The 19,780-nt window shown below is 41.4% G+C and overlaps 1 protein-coding gene across 1 annotated transcript; it reads right to left on the bottom strand.

The window, feature by feature from the left end:
* Window positions 1-7,980: 7,980 nt before the first annotated feature.
* Window positions 7,981-13,200, bottom strand: ponzr2 (plac8 onzin related protein 2). The gene is made up of 4 exons (XM_034683171.1): window positions 13,080-13,200; window positions 10,009-10,125; window positions 8,993-9,150; window positions 7,981-8,866 (listed from the first exon to the last, which is right to left on the bottom strand). The coding sequence occupies exons 2-4, from the start codon at window positions 10,115-10,117 to the stop codon at window positions 8,744-8,746; spliced, it is 390 nt and encodes a 129-aa protein (XP_034539062.1). The 5' UTR covers window positions 10,118-10,125; window positions 13,080-13,200; the 3' UTR covers window positions 7,981-8,743.
* Window positions 13,201-19,780: the final 6,580 nt, after the last annotated feature.

The following is a 19,780-nucleotide window of genomic DNA, read 5'->3' as shown; positions in this document are numbered from 1 at the left end:
TATTATTTAATATGAATATACAACTCAGTATATATATAAAGTTGTAGGTATGGGACTAAACTATGTAAAATTACAAAATATGGATATATACGGATGCAGTATGAACATCCAATAAAGATAAAATGCCGGGAATTGGGATCTGAAGGTGATTTACATTTTTAAGATTCAATAAAGACCTGACATGGAGAGTAGAAAGGCAGTTTTAATGCAGAGTCTCATACAGTTGAGTCATTGCATGTACAGAACATATACAAAATCTGTCCCAAGAGCTCGAGTTGATCTCTTAAAAACTCACAATAGTCCAAAAATCAAGAGTAGGTGCATTTAAATCAACAAAACTGCATTTCCTCTCACTTGTAAAGCTACACCCTTTAAATGTTGGAAACTAAATGATTAAAAAGTTAATTAGTGTTAGTAACCTTTAAGAGACTGCACTATAAGAGATTTAAAAAGCATGTAGTCTCTGGGTGAGAGAGTCCTCTGTGTCGTGACGTCCGCTGTTTGCATGTGTTGGAGCCCTGCGCTATCTGAATGACAGGGTTCACTAATCAAAGAATTTGTTGACCCTGCCTCCTCCTCACTCACCTCTCTGCTGCAGCTTCACCTCCCGTCTCCTCCCTCAGCTTCCTCATTTGTCTGAATGTGTCGCACACACAGCTGCACACAGCTGCACACAGCTGCACGTAGCTGCACACAGGCCACGTCTACAGATGCATGCTGACTGTTTCTGCAGAAGTCATCACCTGTGCAGTAAATCAGGGTTTTGAAGATATGAAAGTCAAGTATTAGCTGCACCTTTATACACACATCTGTTTATAGATATCACTTAAAGCTAAATGGTTGTTGCATGACTGCAAATACAGACTCTTCTGCTCCCCACACGGACTGTTTTCATGTGAAAAGCATATGCCCACTGAAACACTGGTAGAAGACTTACTTCCCCTACCAAAAATCCCACCCTGTGAATTTCTGACTTGATTAAGGTTCAGCTGCATGATGGTGCAGTCAGTGGGTAGAGCTGTTGCCTCGCAGCAAGACGGTTCCAGGTTCAAACGCTTCCTGCCTTTCTGTGTGGAGTTTGCATGCATGGGTTCTCTCCAGGTACTCAGGCTTCCTCCTACAGTCCAAAACATGCTTGCCAGGTTAATCAGTCACTCTAAATTGCCCATAGGTGTGAGTGTGTGTGTGAATGGTTGTCTGTCTTTCCATGTTTGCCCTGTGATAGGTTGGCGACTTGTTTAGGGTGTACACTGTCTTCCGTCCAAAGTCAGCTGGGATGGGCTCCAGCCCCCCGCGGCCCTGAATGGGAAAAGCAGTCAGGATAATGGATGGATGGATGGATTAAGGTCAGAGAAAGGTGGTCGATTCAGCTCAGTGATATAAGATACCGATTGTTGCTCTCGAAACGACTCTGAGTGTTATCCTAACAACAGTTTAAGTGCAGGCTGCGTTGATGAAGTCCTTAACAAAAGATTCAAGACACACAGAGCACCCAGGACTTACATTTCTTAATGGAAAAGAACGTCTGTGTTTCTGAAAATTACTTAAACGTAATGCAGATTGTCACAGGGATGCAGAAGAAGCCATACAAAGGTGTGCAAAACAAGCGCTCCCCCTCTGTCACCTGTGCGCCTGACCAGGAAGTGCCATCTTAGGAACAGTCAAGAAAAAGGGATGATCGGATGCTGCATAAGCATGCTGACAAAACTGTATCACAACATTAAGTACGCAGTATGGGTACTAGTTTGATGAATTAAAGGGCTGTTACACACAATATTGGCTGTAGGCTATGTTCAGTACACTCTTTGATGAGCACAGTGCAAACCTTGAATGGTAGTTTAGTTACTCAGAGGTGAGAGGTTCCAAATTTGTATGTGTTGTTATTCTCTCATTGGTTGGGGTGCAATTGAACTGAGTGATTCCTGCTTGATGAGGGATTTTAGGGATTTCAAGAGCTTGTAAGAGCTACTTTTTTATTTGGTTTGATGTAGAGATCTGTAGTCTCATTAAGTAAGCTGTGGTAGCGACAAGTCTCCCATCTGTGTAGTTGAGACACCTATGTGGATTGATGGCTAAGGTAGCATATAGACAGTAATATAACAACAAGTGTTTCCACAGTCTTAGCTTGGATGATAAATTGTGAAGATGTAAAACATGTGGATTTGAGCTCCCCACAGAGGAACTTCTGGAGCCCTGTGGGACATAAAAAACTCACCACTGAAACCAGAGTGTGGATTATTTTGGGATCTCAAAATTATAGCCACTCTCTGAATGTAATGAATTCCCGTACTCCCTCAAACACTCACACAGAATCACAACCTTCTTATTCTTACAGACAGTGAGACACTGAGATCATGGCGGGATCAGATAATTCTTGCCCTGGGTGCCTCTTTGCCCCTACTACACACACACAAACACACACACACACACACACACACACACACACACACACACACACACACACACACACACGTCACCTATCCGTCTCTCCCTATCAGCTGCTCCCTGCTGCCGTTGTTTGGAGAGGTCAGAGCTGTTTGTTTGCTCGGAGGCCCGTCGTCTGATAGCGTGTGTCGGACTCCCTCCTCATCTTAACCTGAACTGTTATCAGCCCGCTCCCCAGCAACCCCAGCCTCGTCTCTTAAAGGGAACACTTCCCCTGGAAATCACGGAGAGACTAGGGCAGATAGACGCGGTCTCTATCTTGTGGAGGTGGAAACAGACAGACAGGATGACGCTCAGCAGCATCAGGGCGATGCAACCTGCTCCAGGTTCAAATGCATCACATGACCTCTGAGCTACATCTAAGGCTCTGAGCAAACTGCTCTCACTCTTCAATGGGTTTTACTGAAACATGGGTTTTATGTCCCTACATCTTGAAGTTGTCCTACTAGAGGACAGAGTGTAGCTCATGAGGAACAAGCCCTGTGACCAGAACAGACCTTTAAAAAAAATCCAATAGAAAGAAAAAACAAAAGATGAAGGGAAACTCAAACCAGCTGCTTTCAAACATCAGTCCCTCAGCTGAGAGCGAACAAAGCTTCATCAGCATTTATTAAGACCTGAAGCTAGAACAAGATGTTCAGTGCCATTTTAGAAAATACCTTATTAACTACGAACAAATTTAAGGACTGTAATCATGACATTTACAATTATTGAAACCTTTATCACTTTTTAAATTCAGTTTTCTTTATGGCGTAATTTTCTCATTACCTGACCGAACTGCAGGAATTCTGTCTGTACATAGTGAGATTGATCACAGACAACTTGAGCAAGAGCATACAAGTTTGTAGATTTGAAGTCATCTGTGCATCTTTTTGGATGTTTGGATGTTTGGTTTACATGTGTTACTGGACATGGATGGTGGGGACCCTTTACGCTGCAGCAGGAAGGTGGACAGACAAATTTTCATCAGGTTATAATTGCACCGTTGATTGTTATCGAAGTTAACGTCTTTGTTAACAGATTAACGGTTAAATTATCTGATTAACTCTGCCGACCTCTGCTTGTGAATAAAAATTAAACACATTATGAAACACATGGCAAGCTTGTAGAAATGCAACATGTCATCAGCTCATCTGCATCTCTTTACTTACGTCTAAACTAAGCTGTGTTTTGCTAGCTCGCTCTAGGAAGTAAGCTTGATATCAACTGTAAAAATTGTGCCTCATCTGTCATGAATCCACAATAAATGTAGCTCATCGATAGAGTTTAGCGCGGTCCGGATGAGTGAGCACAGTGCAGCTCTGGAGATGCTGACAGCTCATTTCAGTCACAATAAGACGCAAAACAAGAGCAAACTGCACAGAGCGACAGAACTTTGAGGGTATTTGAGCACTTTAATGTCATCAGCACTGGGTTGAACCAGCTGTGTGTAAGTTCAAATGTAGCCTAATTTGAATGTAGTTTACACTCTACTTATGTTTTGGGCGTAAGTAGAGATAGTTCCAACGTAGGCATAAGTTACATGTAATATTTTACACCTAGCTCTTAGTCGGTGTAAAGTCCTCCGTACAAGACCCGTTGTCATGGGTTTCAAAGATGGGATAATTTGAAGAATGAGGAGAAGCAGAGAGTTCAACCAGCTGTGATGTGTCAACAACACGCTCTCCGTGTTAGATTACATGAATAATAAACATATGATGACTCCGATCTTGACTCTACTTTGGTTTCCACGAGGGATGATAATTATTGTACATCTGCACAATATCAATGAACCATTACATTAACGTACAGTATGTTGAAGTTGACGATTTCACCACTTGATGTCACTGTTATTTTACACTATTAACTATCACCATATCAACATGATATGTCATATTTGACCTCAATGTTGCTGTTTGTTGATTAATAGGAGTTACGGCAGTTATGATTAGCCATTAGCTTGTTTAGTGGCCATGAGGCTAACGGGAGTTAGCACTTAAACAAACTCCCCAAAAAAGCTGCTCACTGATTGGCCGAGTGGAAACGTCGTTATGCGACAATATGTAGATTAGTTTGGATGTTACGGTCCACTTGTTAAGATGAACCTTACGTCTCTGTGGTGAAACCAAACAGTGACACAAGTTACAAACTAACTTGTTTCAATGTCTGGTTTAGTGTGGACTTTACACCCTAACTTAAGACTCATCTGAGCTGGTGCAACAAGTCACAGGTTAATTTGACCTTGAGAAGAAGCAGAAAGTGGGGGCATATGATGCATAATTCTTGGTGTTATTAGCGGCCGCAATCAATTATTAGTGAATTCCTCCTTTACTTCTGAGCAGCCGCTCACATTTAGTGAGCTATTACAGGAGAAATAAATTAATATTGAAGACAAATCCTTACAAAGTTATATTTAAAGTTAAAATGAAAGATTGATAGCAGCCAAAACACCTAAAACAACTGTTCCTTGTTGTGTTTGATGCAGGTTTGTTCTATAAGAGACACAAACACCCTCTCTCTTCAGCTCAGCGCTGATTCATTTGGCTCGTGCTCGCCGGACGTGTGCAGAGATCGTGTGACCACCAGTCAAAAAAGCTGTGATGAAATTACTCCCCACACACTGGATCAAACCTGGTGGGGAGGAGGGCGGAGGAGGGGGGGGGGGGGCTGACCACCTGATTAAGCAACACGGAGGAAATGAGGGGAAGCAAAGGGTCCGTTTCTTCAGGAGTGGGGAGGAAAAGAAGAAGAAGAAAGAATGGAAGGGGATGAAAGTGGGGTGGGGGTTGTAGGTGGGATAAGTCGTGTTCATATGTGTTGGGGAGTGTTTGGGGTGTTGGGGGGTTCGAGTCACAGATTTTAAATCAGTTCTTTGGCCTTTAACGGGCGCAACAGAAGCCCACTATGAGCGTGCAGAACAAAGAGGGCAGCAGTGGCCTCGACCAATTAACATTCCTGCAGCCTTTATGAGCCGCCTGGACCCGCCCCTTCACTCACACCTCGTAAAAGTCACAAACATCAATTCTTGCAAACCATAACTGTCATTATAATCCCATTAAAAACAACCCACTGAGCAATTTACAGTGAACACCAGGGCCAAGTGTGCCAGCTGAGGAGGAGGGACCGGCCCTGCTAGAACGCCAAGCGGGCAAAACAAATGGGAACGTTTATTAGGAGGGATTTAACAAAATATGACATGATATGATTGCGTGAGTCGATATAACAAATACAACAGAAGGGGAGGTCAAATATCCTCTTCGACATCCATGTTTAAACAACGAACCTTACAAGGCTTACCACACTGTTCAGATGTCATTTAAAGCTGCTGTCATCTTTTTTGGCCACCAGGGGGCAGAAAAACATCAAAACAAGCTTGCAAATAAGCCGCAAAATGTTTCTACTTTTAGATAGATAGTTCCTTAATTTGTTGGTTTGCAGTTCTGAGATGAGAAGATTTTTACACACATCTTTGCTCTCTGATACTCCCCGTACCTCCTATAAAAATAGCATTCAGCTCAAAGCAGGTGCGTTTGAAGAACTGCCTAACCCTGAGAGTGAGGGGGGGGACAACTCACTGATGCCGACTCTGACATGTTTACAGGATAAATGAGCCAAAAGTAGAAAGTTAGTTCACATTAAATTCACTATTTGTGGTGGACAGTAATCTGTTGTGCAATAATTCAATACTTTTATTTAAAGCTGCATTGAGTAACTTATCGCGTTGACTTTGGCAACCTCTTTGCACCACACAGGATTAATAATCTCTTTTTTGATTTTTCCTTGGAGGTCAGTGTCCTGCTTTTTTTTAACTTCATATAGTTTATCATTTTAATGTCACTTTATTTTTATTTTAATATTCTATTGTTTTATTTAATTTTTACTCTTAAATTTTTCATCTTAGTGCTTTTACTTATCTTAGAGTTTAATCTTTACCTTTTTTATTGTCTTAATGTTATGTTTTATTTTTTTAATTTATGTACTATATCCCTTTGTTGTTTTTTTATATACTTCTTACTCCAATTGGTGTGCATTAGTCTCTACTTCTTATCCATTTCTGTTTAATGTTTAGTCATTATATATTTGATTTAAAAAATGTAATCGCTGTAGAGAACTTTGAATTGCATTTGATTTGTATGAAAGGTGCTCTATAAATAAAGTAAATCTTTGGCTCAGAAATACTGCACATTTAAAAATGCTTTTTTGTCAGTGTGCTGTTAATGACACCCATCCTCCAGCTGAACTCTCAGTTACACTGGATTTCCACCAGATCCGTGTCAAGTCCATCTCTGCCCCGTAGCAGTTTACATCCGTGCTCCCACGTACGTTAAAATCAAGCCGTGGCTGTTTGGATGGAGTGGCTCCTCCTCTGTTTGCAGAGCTAAGATGAGCTTCTCCTGGGTCACCTGTATTTTCAGCACTGGGCTCTCTGGTAGCTAGTTTAACTGTTTGTTTAGGTGCTTGGTGAGATTAGAGTTACAAGTCTTGGTTGCAGGCAAAGTTTCCCTCCAGCACATAGACTAAAGCTCACCTCTAAATTCTTGTCCTTCACCTCAAGCAAGGAAAGTAATGGTTGCATTCACAGACAGAAAGCTCACACCTGAATGATCTTCACCCATTGTGTGTGCGTGTTCACTGCATGAGATATTCTTCCTCCCTGGCTATAGACGTAACCTCGCCAGCCAGGTCGGACAACTTATCTCGGCTGTCGGCTATTTGACATCAAGAAACAAGTCTTTTTAGATTTCTGCAATGTGTGTACCTCTCTCAACACTGTTAATTTCCCGCTAATTTCAAGTCAGTATTTTGAAATGGCAGTTCAAGCATCCTTACTTTGCACAATTATGACTTACTTATGTTTTAAGTTAGTACTTATTCAATTCTTTGAATTTCTTTCAATCAGTGAAAGCTGACTGCATGTGTACCATTTCAGTGATTCTATATGGCTCCACATCTCACTGAGCTTTCAGGAAATAGTGTTTTCACCGAATCAAACTAAATCATAGTTAAGAAGTTGTTGAGCTATGTTTTCTTCAGTTGATTTTTAAAGTTACACCAGGGAGAGACATTTTTACTGCTCTCGTCCTTTTTGACCCAACTTGACCTCGAATACATCTGCCTATTGCGAGGTGTGTGGCTCCCTCTAGTGGAACAGATAGGTGTTGCATCAGGATTTATCCAAGTCAAAAGGGTACCCTGTATATTCAGACATCTTATCAAATTAACATTTGTGCCCTCTATTTGTTTGTATGTTAAATCAATAGGATCAACATGTCTCAGTACGCAGCGTTCCCTTTGAACAGAGTTTTCTCTGCAGTATGTACGTTTTGAGTTGTAGTTCCTCCCTGACAGTTTTCTGTTTGATTAAACAAAGACACAACGTCCGACTTTAGTCCTTTAATCATTTTTATTTACATTTCAATCATAGCTAAAGAGAGTTAATATATTACAGGCAACATTAGCAATCTGAAGTAAAAGAGCAACATACGGGCATTCATGAGGAATGGAAAATATACATTTCTGTACCCTCTAGTTTTCTCCATGGTGGATTTAGATTACTTTTGAAGTACCTTAATGTTAGTGTACTGATTGTAACATGGACAGATTTCATAAAAGTGCATTATAATGCATGCATGGGTTGGAAAATGAAAAATGATGGGAAGTTCTTTTCAAGGATAAGGGACGGAGGTCAAATTACAGAATGACGGGTTAGCTGAAAAGTTCATGGTGAAAACTAGCATCCTAAACTGAAAAAATGAGGCACTCTGAGGCAGGATAAAAACCCTTTATTTAACAGGCATGTCCTTATCAAGACTCATTTGAGTCTAAACATATAAAGGATTTTTATATTTGCAAAGGCGGCTTCAATTATTCAGTTCAGGCTGCTTTTTTACAATGAACTATGTAAGTAAACAATCTAGACAGTCATTTATTTATTTTATATATCATGATAAAAATTTTAACAACATTTACAAAGCAGATTCCCTGAGTATTGATGTTATTATTGTCTCTTACAAGTACTAAAAACTGACCTTTAAAAGTATTAAACTTTAAGACTGTTGACTAAATCCCTCCCAGGCAGTCTAATTATCTTTTTTACTGCTTCTTAGGAGAAGTCGTCTATAAGTCTACTAAATACAGCAAGAGTCAGATATATACCCCAGAAAGACAGAGTTTTAAAGGGACAGATGAAAATAATTTAGGCAGACATGTTTGGCTCTTCAGTCAGCTGAGCTTCAGTCGTTGGCCTTGTGGTTAAAAGAAGAAGAAGGTTTGGGGTTCATTGAAATCATTTTGGTGGTAATGGAGGAGAGGAGAGAGGTCATGTCTGTTTGGCGCTGACGAGGACCACTTGAAACTTCCTCCTCTTCATCTCTCTGGACATCTGACACCAGGTGCAGGAGGTGCAGAAGGTGGCGTACACACAGTCCCTGCACATAGTGCCCTGCAGACAGGAAACGCAGAGATGTCAGGTCAACATGCAGACTTAAAATGATTGATTCTGGTTCAAAATAAAGTCTTGTTGGACTTTAGAACAACCAGGGATCAAAAAAGAGAACTGTGGCCTTACTTTGATGCCGTAGCGCTCTCGCATTTGGACCCTCATGGACATGGTGATGGGTGGGACTAGGCCGCCAAAGATCTCCAGCAGGGGGAGACAGAGGGGCTGACCGTAATCTCTGGAGGTTTTACAGGCAAAGCAGGGGCAGCACCAGAAAGCAAAACAACCTGAAGCAGGAAAAAAAAAACGATTAAGAACAGATGAACAGAAAGATACTGAATAAAAACACACCTCCACACGATCAGGGACAAAGAGTAACGGGGCTTTTTAAAGGAAGTAAAGAAAACTGGTTTTTCCTCTCTGCTTTTCTCACGAATTTATCCTTAAAAATGTTGTGAGTTATGCAACAGTTTGGGACAGGGTTTCATGATCATCTCTCTTAGTTTGGATTTATCTAACCGACTGATTGGCTATTGTAAAGCTGTACATTGTTTCATTGTTCAATTTCAAATCCAAGATGTTTTGTTGTGAGTTGGTAAACAAACTAGATGACCCTGAGCTCTTATTTCCGGTATTTTTATGCAGCTTGAATGATAAAATATCATTATCTTAGCGTTATCGGACACTTTCAGAGAAACAAGGAACAAAGAGCAGCACAGAGAGTGAGCACACAAAGTCCCTTTGTCACAGCTGCAGGCCATGACTGAAAACAACTCATAAATCTGCTCCTGAGATGTCCATGCAATAACCATTTCTCGTTTCTTATTTGATCATCTGTCTCTATTCTTTTAGGCATGTTTCTCTTGCATTAAACCCTTGCACACTTGGTATTTGCTGGGGGGGGGGGTGGGTGTTGCCTTAATTCCACAGGACAGTCGTAGAGTCATGAAATGTGGAGATCAGAGACAGGGGGGATGACATGCAGTAAAGGGTCATGGCAGGGAGTCAAACCAGTGACCGCTGCAACAAAGATTATATAGCCTCTGTGCTTAAAGGCCAACCTGTGCCCCGGATGTCTCGCCCAGATGACCCAAGGATAAGACATTTAGATCTCAAGGGGCTTTGGAACAAGTTGAAGAACTTACACTCTGGTACGTCATCACAGCAGTCACATATTCCTGAGTGCCAGTCGTTTGAGACTTGGGAGATCATCTGAGGCTGAGGCTGCCGGATGACCACTTTGGAAGAGGCCATGATGACTTCTGAAGGAGGAGCAAGGAGATTCATTAGACACGTGTTTTAACAATGTGTATATAATTCAAGCACACACAAAGTGCCAACGATCGGGCCTTTTGTGATACTAGAAATGTTAGAAATGTTCTAGTTTTAGGGAATCTTACAACTGAAAAGTAACTTAATCTTAGAGATTCTAAAATATATGAAGGAAATAATCAGTAACATTGTATATTTCAAAGAGTGTTAGTTAAAAGAATTGGTTGTTATTTATCTGCCAACAGCAGGGGGCGCTGTCAGAGATCTTTGGCACCATGACAGAATCTCATGTTTCTTAATGACCTTAAAATAGTGATACTTTTGAGAGCCCCTGTCAGTCACAGGCCCTTACAATCCGACTTTTCTGTGCCGTTTGGCGCCCCCTGTCTACATCTGCTGACACTGAAACCTGAATGTGCACCAAATGATCATGTAAAGCCTGATTTATACTTCTGTGTAGAATCAACAGCATAGCTTTTGATAGCTCTGCGTAGCTACCGTACCTACGGAGAGGCCTATGCACGTAGCTGACGCACACCTTCTCCAAAATGTAACTACACGTCAAATCGACGGGGACTGCAAGTAGTTGCCATAGACTGTATAAAATATGGACGTAGTATCCGTGACGTCACCCATCTATTTCTGAAGAGCTGTTTTGAGGCCAATTGTCGGCAGCAGCCATATTGCTTCTGTGGAGCCAGTGTGACATAAAGAGGCGGGCTTTGAGCCTCCTAGCCAACAGCTACAGTGTTCCCGCAGTCAGCTGTGCCTCTCATTTTAAGACTCGCAATCTCAATATCTTCGAAAATTGACGTGTTAGAAAAAAATTCATCCTCCTCACAGTGAGACCACATCGAGAAATGAGCTATCCAGACTACACTCGTCTTTTGTACCAGGCTGTAAACATGTTTATTTCTGCTGTAAAGATCGTCTTTTTCCCATTAATTTGTATGTGACTTCTGGTACTTCCGGAGCCAGCCTCAAGCGGATTCTCGATGAACTGCAGCTTTTAGCACTTCCGCATTGGACTCATATTTCTAGACCGGAGGTTGCCACTTGGTCGTTGCACATGGTGCTCTGCAGAATTGCTGCGCGTCACGGACACATCGACGCACGAGTATGTGGTGCTCATGTCTGCGTCAGCCCCTGTTGCGTAGGGGTGACAGAAGTATAAACTAACCTTAAGCAGCATGCATTCAGTTCTAAAAAAAAACCTTCATTTAACTGTAAATGTGTAAATATGTCTGCCTGTCTGGATGTATAAATGCAGTGCAGCTCTTTAACTATCTCTGCAACCTTTCATTTAATGCATGCTTGGTAAGAGTTTTGCTGATGACCCAAAGACGTGTATTGTTGTATTAGATGCATCTTGACGGAGATGCAACCAGATTGAGATCACCATAGTTACTTTTTAAAAACAGCATTTAGTCTGAGAGTTTGAAACAGAAGCTTGGAGAAATAAGTCGAGCCATCAGCCCATTGGAGCATCCTTTGCACCTCTGTGTCTGTGGGTCATTTTTTTATTTATTTTACTTTATTTGTGGCCAACTTTCTGTTTATGTTAGACAAAAGTTGCAGGTGTACGTTATCTAATAGTTTGTCAGTAACAGTTCATACAGCCAAGCCATTACACCTATGACAGTGAGAAAAAGGAAGTCGCAACATAAACCTGCAAACGTGTAGTTTGCTTAAATCCCATCCTACCCTTCCCCACATGTCTGAAATAAACATTATAGCAAGACATTTACAGTGAGCCAGGAAAATGAATAAATAGGTTGCTTAATACATAATCAAATATTAAAAGTATAAAACAAATACAACAGTATATTAGAAATGGCTGCCATCTTACTGACAATATTGTTTTGGCAGCAGTGCATGATGATAACAGTGTTTGGGTTTGGTTCATTTTCTACCTGCAGTCGTCATTTAAAATCACAGATTATATTCAAACAGGCTATAAGCGCACTTTGTGCGTATTTAAACATGTCGTCATTGTTTACTGCTGTATGTCTTTAATAGTTGCAGTATCTTAAACTTTCACTCTGTCATTTCTGTTTCAATCAGGGACGGCCTAACCAGGGACGGCCTAACCAGGGACGGCCTTGGCTTGACATCTGTACGCACGTCATTAACATTGTTTCGTGAATTTGTCCCTGTCAAATAAACAAATAAATAAATCAAAAGCATAAGATCAGGAGAGCTAATTATTTTCACACCAAGTTCTGTTATATGTACCCTCAAACTTTGGACACACCCTCATGATATCTAGGGTCTCCACTTGGTTTAACTCTGAAGTGTTTTCACTTTGATGAATTGAATCACATTTTTAGATTCAGTTCATAATTTAACAAACACGGATGGACAAAGATATGATTGTAAGTTCATTGTATGATAATCCGAGCAGTTTGCAACATGTAAAATCTTTTAAACAACATATTATGGAGCCTGAAAAGAATATAAAGTCTTTTGTATTTCACTCAAAAGTGAAGATAATGAGTGCCGGTTTGTCCAGGTAACCTAGATATGAATCTGCCCTGTGGCTCTCCCTGCATGCCTCTCTCTCAATTTCTGACAATCCTCTTTACATAAATTTATAAAAGCACCAAAATGAATACATTAAAGAAGATATTATCTCTACTCATTTGGTTAATTATTTAAATAAAAATTATGAATGAAGATTTTGCTAAATATTGACCTTGGAGATGGCATGTTAGACAAATAGGAAAAGTTCTAAAACCATGAACAGCACAACAGACTGACTTTCATTCTTATTATATATTTGTATATAGCCCTCATAGAGAAGTTTCCAAAGAAGAGTTATAAAACTAAAATACAGTTGAATAGAATAAGAGATAAATGTGAAGAACACAGTGTAATAATATGATAATACAATTGAATAATGATAATACAATAATTATATTTTAATCCTGAATTAAGGTCTCACCTGTGTGTTGTGTGATGTGAAAGCTCGGGTTGACCGTCCTGTCACAGCTGATGTCTGTTCTGAGGAGCTGTGATTTCTCCTTCACTTCAGAAATACCTGCAGACAAACCAGACGAACTGGTCCTCCCCGTCCACCTCTAACGTCACGCTCTGCTATTATTTATTTTAACCAGCAGATGATCAAAAAGAGGGTGAGGCAGTGACACCATTGCCACCAAACCTCAGTCGTTAAAAATTACCTGCCACTGTGGCACAAAGATTTGGATACAAACTGGGAGTTACTTCAATTTCACAACTCATTCATAAAACAGTCAAGGAAATACTATAAATAGAATCGTACACGCAAGATGTATTCCCCTTTTTTCATGATAGGAAGCAAACTTTAACTTTTCTTGGCCTAAAATCCAAAATATTTTCACATTTTTGACCGAGTGATTACTAGCCTCTCATCTGACCTTTGACTTTTACTCCAGAGAACCTTGTTGGTGCAAAATCAGAAGGAAGTGTTGAACTATCACCTTTTATAAACCTACTGTAGTTTCCTGGCCTTGACTCCATATAAAAGAGTCTCAGTTCTCACAAAGACAAGGATCATGGTTTCATTTAAATCCATTAAACTATAAAAGAAGAAAGCAACGTCACTATAATTCCACAATTTAACTCATGTGAGTTGAAAATAAATGTAACTTGGTTGTGCCCTTGGACTCATATTTTGTTTTTCCACCCCTCCATTATCGCTGACCGCCAACCCAGTGGACCCTTTCGGCTCTGTGTACAAAACGTGTCACCAATCTTTCATCAAGGGTTCTTAATGCAGACTCAAAACACATGAATGGGACTTATTTTCAAGATGTTTGTGTCTATTTCAAGAACTGCCTTGAAAATGTGTTGACATGCATCCAGTTAAGTCATGTGGTTAAAGATGTCATGGCGTAAATAATGATGTCATCATTAATAATGCTACTGCAGTCAAATTCCTGAAACATTCAGTCATCTGTGGCTGTCGTTCTTCAGCTTTAACCATCTCTGAGGACAAACAAAACCTCACATTTAATTCATAGATGCTTTGTTGTCTCAGTGACATCACCCATTGGTTCCTGATGAGGGGTCATGAGGCCTAGATATAGCAGGCACCATATTAGTAATGCTGATTGATCCACCTTGAAACAGAAGTGGGGCGGAGTTTGACCTGAAGCCTCCTGACGAACAGCACACTCACCTGCCAGTAAACATGCTTCGATCCTAATTTAACGCACAACTATTGTACAATCTTTAATCTCAATAAAAGCAAAAAAGATGAGTTATAAAATTAAAGCAATGAGCACTTAAGACCAAAACTGCTTTATGTTTTAATGGGTTTCCATTGCTGTTGGAACCAGCCTCAAGTGAACACTTGGAATTGCAGCTTTTTTGTACTCCTGCGTTGGCCTCATTTTTCAACACCAGAGGTTGCAGCTTCATTTGATTAATAATTAAATCCTTTTCACATCGTCAGTCCTGCTTAAATGCTGAGGTATAGCTTGAGACCAGCAGCAGGAACTCAGTCACTTGACTAGAAAAGGTTCCTTGAGGCAGTCTGAAGGGGCCGTTTTACATCTGGTGTTACCTCATGATCTTTATCCGTGTGTATTATCTGCATATTGACATTTGATCTATGAGCTTTGGCTTTGGAGCTGGTTTTAATGTCACAAGTGGAAACTTGATACAGCCTGTAGCTACACGGGCTTGGTGACAGGTCTGTACTCTATGTTCTAGTCAAAAGACTAGCTGACGACCTGAACAGCTTCTACTGCAGGTTTTCACACCCCACACCCGAACACTCTGATTTACCTGGCCCCCCCACAAGCCCCTCCCCACCCCCCTCTGACCCCCCACCTGCGCTGACGATCTGTGAAGATGAGGTAATCCAGCTCTTCCAGAGACAAAAGACCAAGAAGGCTCCAGGACCAGACGGCGTGTCCCCCTCCTGCCTGAGAGTCTGTGCTGAGCAGCTGGCCCCCATCTTCACAAAGATCTTCAACACATCGCTGGAGCTGTGTGAAGTGCCCTCATGCTTCAAAAGCTCCACCATCATCCCAGTCCCAAAGAAACCCACCATCACAGGACTCAATGACTACAGGCCCGTCGCCCTGACGTCTGTGGTCATGAAGTCCTTCGAGAGACTAGTGTTGAGCCACCTGAAAGACATCACAGGCCCCCTGCTGGACCCCCTGCAGTTTGCCTATCGGGCAAACAGGTCGGTGGAGGATGCAGTCAATATGGGTCTGAACTACATCCTGCATCACCTGGACTCCCCCAGGACCTACGCTAGGATCCTGTTTGTGGACTTCAGCTCTGCGTTCAATACCATCATACCAGACATCCTGCACCAGAAACTCACCCAGCTCACAGTGCCGGCCTCCATCTGTCAGTGGATCACCAACTTCCTGACGGACAGGAGACAGCAGGTGAGGCTGGGGAGCATCAAATCCAGCACCCGGACCATCAGCACTGGCGCCCCACAGGGATGTGTTCTCTCCCCACTGCTCTTCTCCCTCTACACCAATGACTGCACCTCAGGAGACCCCTCGGTGAAACTCCTGAAGTTTGCAGACGACACCACCGTCATCGGTCTCATCCAGGACGGAGACGAGTCTGCTTACAGACAGGAGGTGGAACAGCTGGCCCTCTGGTGTAGTCAGAACCATCTGGAGCTGAACCCGCTCAAGACGGTAGAGATGACAGTGGACTTCAGGAGAAGCCCCCCCCCCACTCCCCCCCCTCACCATCCTGAACAGCACTGTGTCTACTGTGGACTCTTTCAGGTTCCTGGGATCCACTATTTCCCGGGACCTGAGGTGGACCTCCCACATAGACACAATCAGAAAAAAGGCCCAGCAGAGGATGTACTTCCTGCGTCAGCTCAGGAAGTTCAACCTGCCTCAGGAGCTGCTGATCATGTTCTACACCTCCATCATCCAGTCTGTTCTGTGTACCTCCATCACTGTCTGGTTTGGCTCTGCAACCAAACTAGACAAACACAGACTGCAGCGGACTATAAGGACTGCAGAGAAAATCATCGGTGTCGACCTGCCCCCCATCCAGGACTTGTACCGGTCCCGGGCCAGGAAACGGGCAGGGAGCATTACCGCTGACCCCTCACACCCTGGACACAAATTCTTCAAACTCCTCCCCTCCGGCAGGCGCTACAGATCACTGTGCGCCAAAACAACCCGCCATAAGAACAGTTTCTTCCCCCAGGCTGTCACTCTGATGAACACTAAACCATAACAGTGTCATACCTGTCAGATAAATACTCTCTGTAAATATACATGTAGATATACAATGCAACAATTCTCAAGCAGAATTCCATATTTCTATTTTTTGTATTATTTAACTTCTATTTTATAATGTAAAACTACCTCTGCAACTCACCACTGCACTTTATCATATTATTTTAGCCTGTACATATTAGTCAAGCTATTTGTTGTTTCTTTGTATTTATAGCTAAGGTTATTGTTATTATATTTTCATTTTATTTTTTATTGTAGTTCTTATTCTTATTCCTATTCTTATGCCTTGTACAAAGAGAGCACAGTTTACCAAAGTCAAATTCCTTGTGTGTTCAAGCATACTTGGCGAATAAAGCTGATTCTATGTTTCTAAAAAAAAAAATTAATTAACAAAGACCCAACATCAAGACAGGATAAGATCCAGTCCCATTTTATGGACAGGACTCAGTCTGATCTCATCTTAATCCACCATGAGCAGAGCATTTTGCAGTATTTAGCAAGTTACAGTGGCAAGGACAAACTTCCTTTAACAGGCAGAAACCTCCAGCAGGACCAGACTCATGTTAGACAAACATCTGCTGAGACCATGTTAGAGAGAGGGAGATTAAGAGAGAGAGAGAGAGATGATAGTGCTGAGACTGATCGTAGTAGTTGTATCCATTGGAGTCTGACACATCTACAGCAGCAGGCCGTCTACAGCAGAGATCAAGAGGAACCTACGAGACAAGGGAGCTCAGGGACTCCAGGAAGATCAATGGTTAGTAACTTTTATGGGACAGGAAGAGTTAAAGTAAGTGACAGGCAGACAGAGGAGAGAGGGAAAGACAGGATCCCAGTGTACCTGTTCCCCCAGTAAACCTAAAGCAGCATCACTAAAAGCTAGTCCAAGCCTGAGCCAGCTGTAACTATAAGCTTTATCAAAAAGGAAAGTTTGAAGCCTATTCTCAAAAGTAGAGAGGGGGTCTGCCTCCTGGATCCTGACTGGTAGATGATTCCAAAGGAGAGGTGTCTGATAACTGAAGGCTCGACCTCCCATACTACTTTTAGAGACCTTAGGTACGACGAGCTGGCCTGCATGCTGGGAGCGTGATGTTCTAGAGGGGTAATAGGGTACTATGAGCTCTTTAAGGTATGGCTGGAAAACTAAGGATCCCAATTTAGGAGCTGCAGACTGTGAGGAGAAGTATGGCTGTCAGACATGTTTTGCAGTTTCTAAATAACGGCAGTTCCGTGTCTGAGTTTGACTTTCTGAATTTAACAGCAACATTTTGAGCCTGTATTTTCCAAAATGACAAAAACGAAATTGCTGAAAATGAGTATTTGATTGAGGCTTCACTTGGTAACTTGCTTCACTAGGACTCTGCGTTCTTTCTGGAAGGGTTCTGGTCTGCTTCCACTTTGAAAAGATTTCCATCCAGTGTAATCTCCAGTCTAGGCAATTCAGAATGGTTTATCTTATCTTTAATGTGTTTGTTTAATATGTTTACTACAAAATTAACTTTTTTAGGTGTTTTTGTATGAGCAAAGATGTCTGCTACTGCTTGAGTACTGAATTTGTTGTCCCTTCGGCATTAAAGAAACTGGATGGTCATTGGTTGATCAGAGTTGTCTACTCAAGTATATCATACCAGATATATACAATGAATGTTGGAATTTTCTACCTCAACTAGCAACTTAAAACAAAATCATGTGCATACTGATCTAATTGGTTCACCATCCAGAGAAACTTCAGCGTTGGAAATAGAAAAAGGACATGAAGGTGTATGACCAATATTCAGCCTAGTTCAGACTTTATTCAGTCTGGTTAGAAGAAAATCAAGGCTGTGGCTGACACCTCTCTTAGAAACTCAAAGCTCTTTGGTGAACTTTGGTACGAATTATTTATTTTAAATAACAGAAAATCCACTTCCGCAACCAAGTTGCTAGAATATAAAATCAGCAACCTCTTTTAATCTAAATGATCAGTGTGAACCCATGGATCAAACATTGGAAATCCATCTTACGTAATAAATGAGTTGTCCTCAAAGAATTGAATGACTGAACAGGTAGAGGTGACGTAGCTGGTGGGGCTTTGGCATCACAAGGTTTGTCCAGTTCAATGTCCTTTACAATCTGGACATAATAGTGAATAGAGAAACCTCTCCCATCCTGAAACGACTACCTTTAAAGAACTTTTAAACATAGGACAACAGCATCAGCAAACCACACACCCCAGTGAGGTGGCGGGTTTTCTGTGAATGAAGGCCGTTCCAGCTGAATTCACAGCAGTTATGCTTATGAAGTTCTTTCTCCATGTTCAAAGAACCCGCAAAGTAAAGTTAAAGATATTTCCTGCAATGCTTCGAGTGCGTAACATAAAAGAAAGAAGGAAATGGAAAACAAGAAAGGGATATACACTGACAACAAAAACCCAAACTGCTCTCTGAAGTGCCCAACCCTGCATTCCTGCTTCTGTAACAATTATAACTGAATGCCACAGTGACGACTTTGAATAAATGAAATGACACAGTCATATGTTAAGTCGTAGTAACTCACCTTAGAAAACTTATAAATGTCTGAAAGTCAGATGTGATTCAGTGGAACTTTATGCCTCAGGAAGCTTGCTTAGGCAGATCGTTCCTAAAGCTCAGCGGTGAATAAGTCAGCTGCTCTCATCCATCTTTGTTGCATTAACATTAGTTTAAACATTAACCAATTTTTTAACCTACTTTTTAAGAGTCGGATGTGTCACTTGTGATTTGGCCGTGAAAGGTTTGCAGGGCTTTCCTCATCATGAGGTGACCTTTTGAACTGCAAACTGCTCCTTATCAGTGTCCTGCTGCATGACATATAACATAGAGGGTGCGTGAGGACGTAATCCTGTTTGAAACTGGTTCAACCCAAAAAACTTGTGTGTTCTTCTGTGGAAATCTGCCTAATGTGTGTCACTGAAGAATCCGAAGTAGATCAGAGGTGCTTTGATTCTTCTGTTTCCCACCTTGATTTGGGTCGTGGTGATTTCTAGTAATACTTTTTTATCTTCCTCAATTATTTTCTTTTTTCAACAGATACCTAAACATTTCACTTCTATCAAAAACTTTCTCTATTGATAGTTAACTCTTTCTCCTTTTTTTAAATTCAGATTACAGTGAGGGCTGGTACAAGCCGTCTTGTTCAGCAACAGTTCCTGCAGAGAAAAAAAGACGCTATGAATTGTGCGTTTTGCATTCAAAGATTTTACAATAATTGCCTCAAGAGCAGTGCAACATGTTTGGTATGCAAAATAAACATGATGTAAACTCAAACTTTAACAGACATCTGTGCAGGATGAACCCAGAGAAGCCAGTGAGATGCTCAAGTTACTTGAGACTGATTATGTTAATGTGTTAGCATCCAAATGGTAATGTTTGAAACTAAAGTGACTCATCTGTTGGGTCCAAGATGTTTGGTT

Source organism: Notolabrus celidotus, chromosome 5, assembly GCF_009762535.1.
Source record: "Notolabrus celidotus isolate fNotCel1 chromosome 5, fNotCel1.pri, whole genome shotgun sequence".
NCBI classification, from domain to species: Eukaryota; Metazoa; Chordata; class Actinopteri; order Labriformes; family Labridae; genus Notolabrus; species Notolabrus celidotus.
This window is presented reverse-complemented; position numbering and strand designations above follow the sequence as displayed.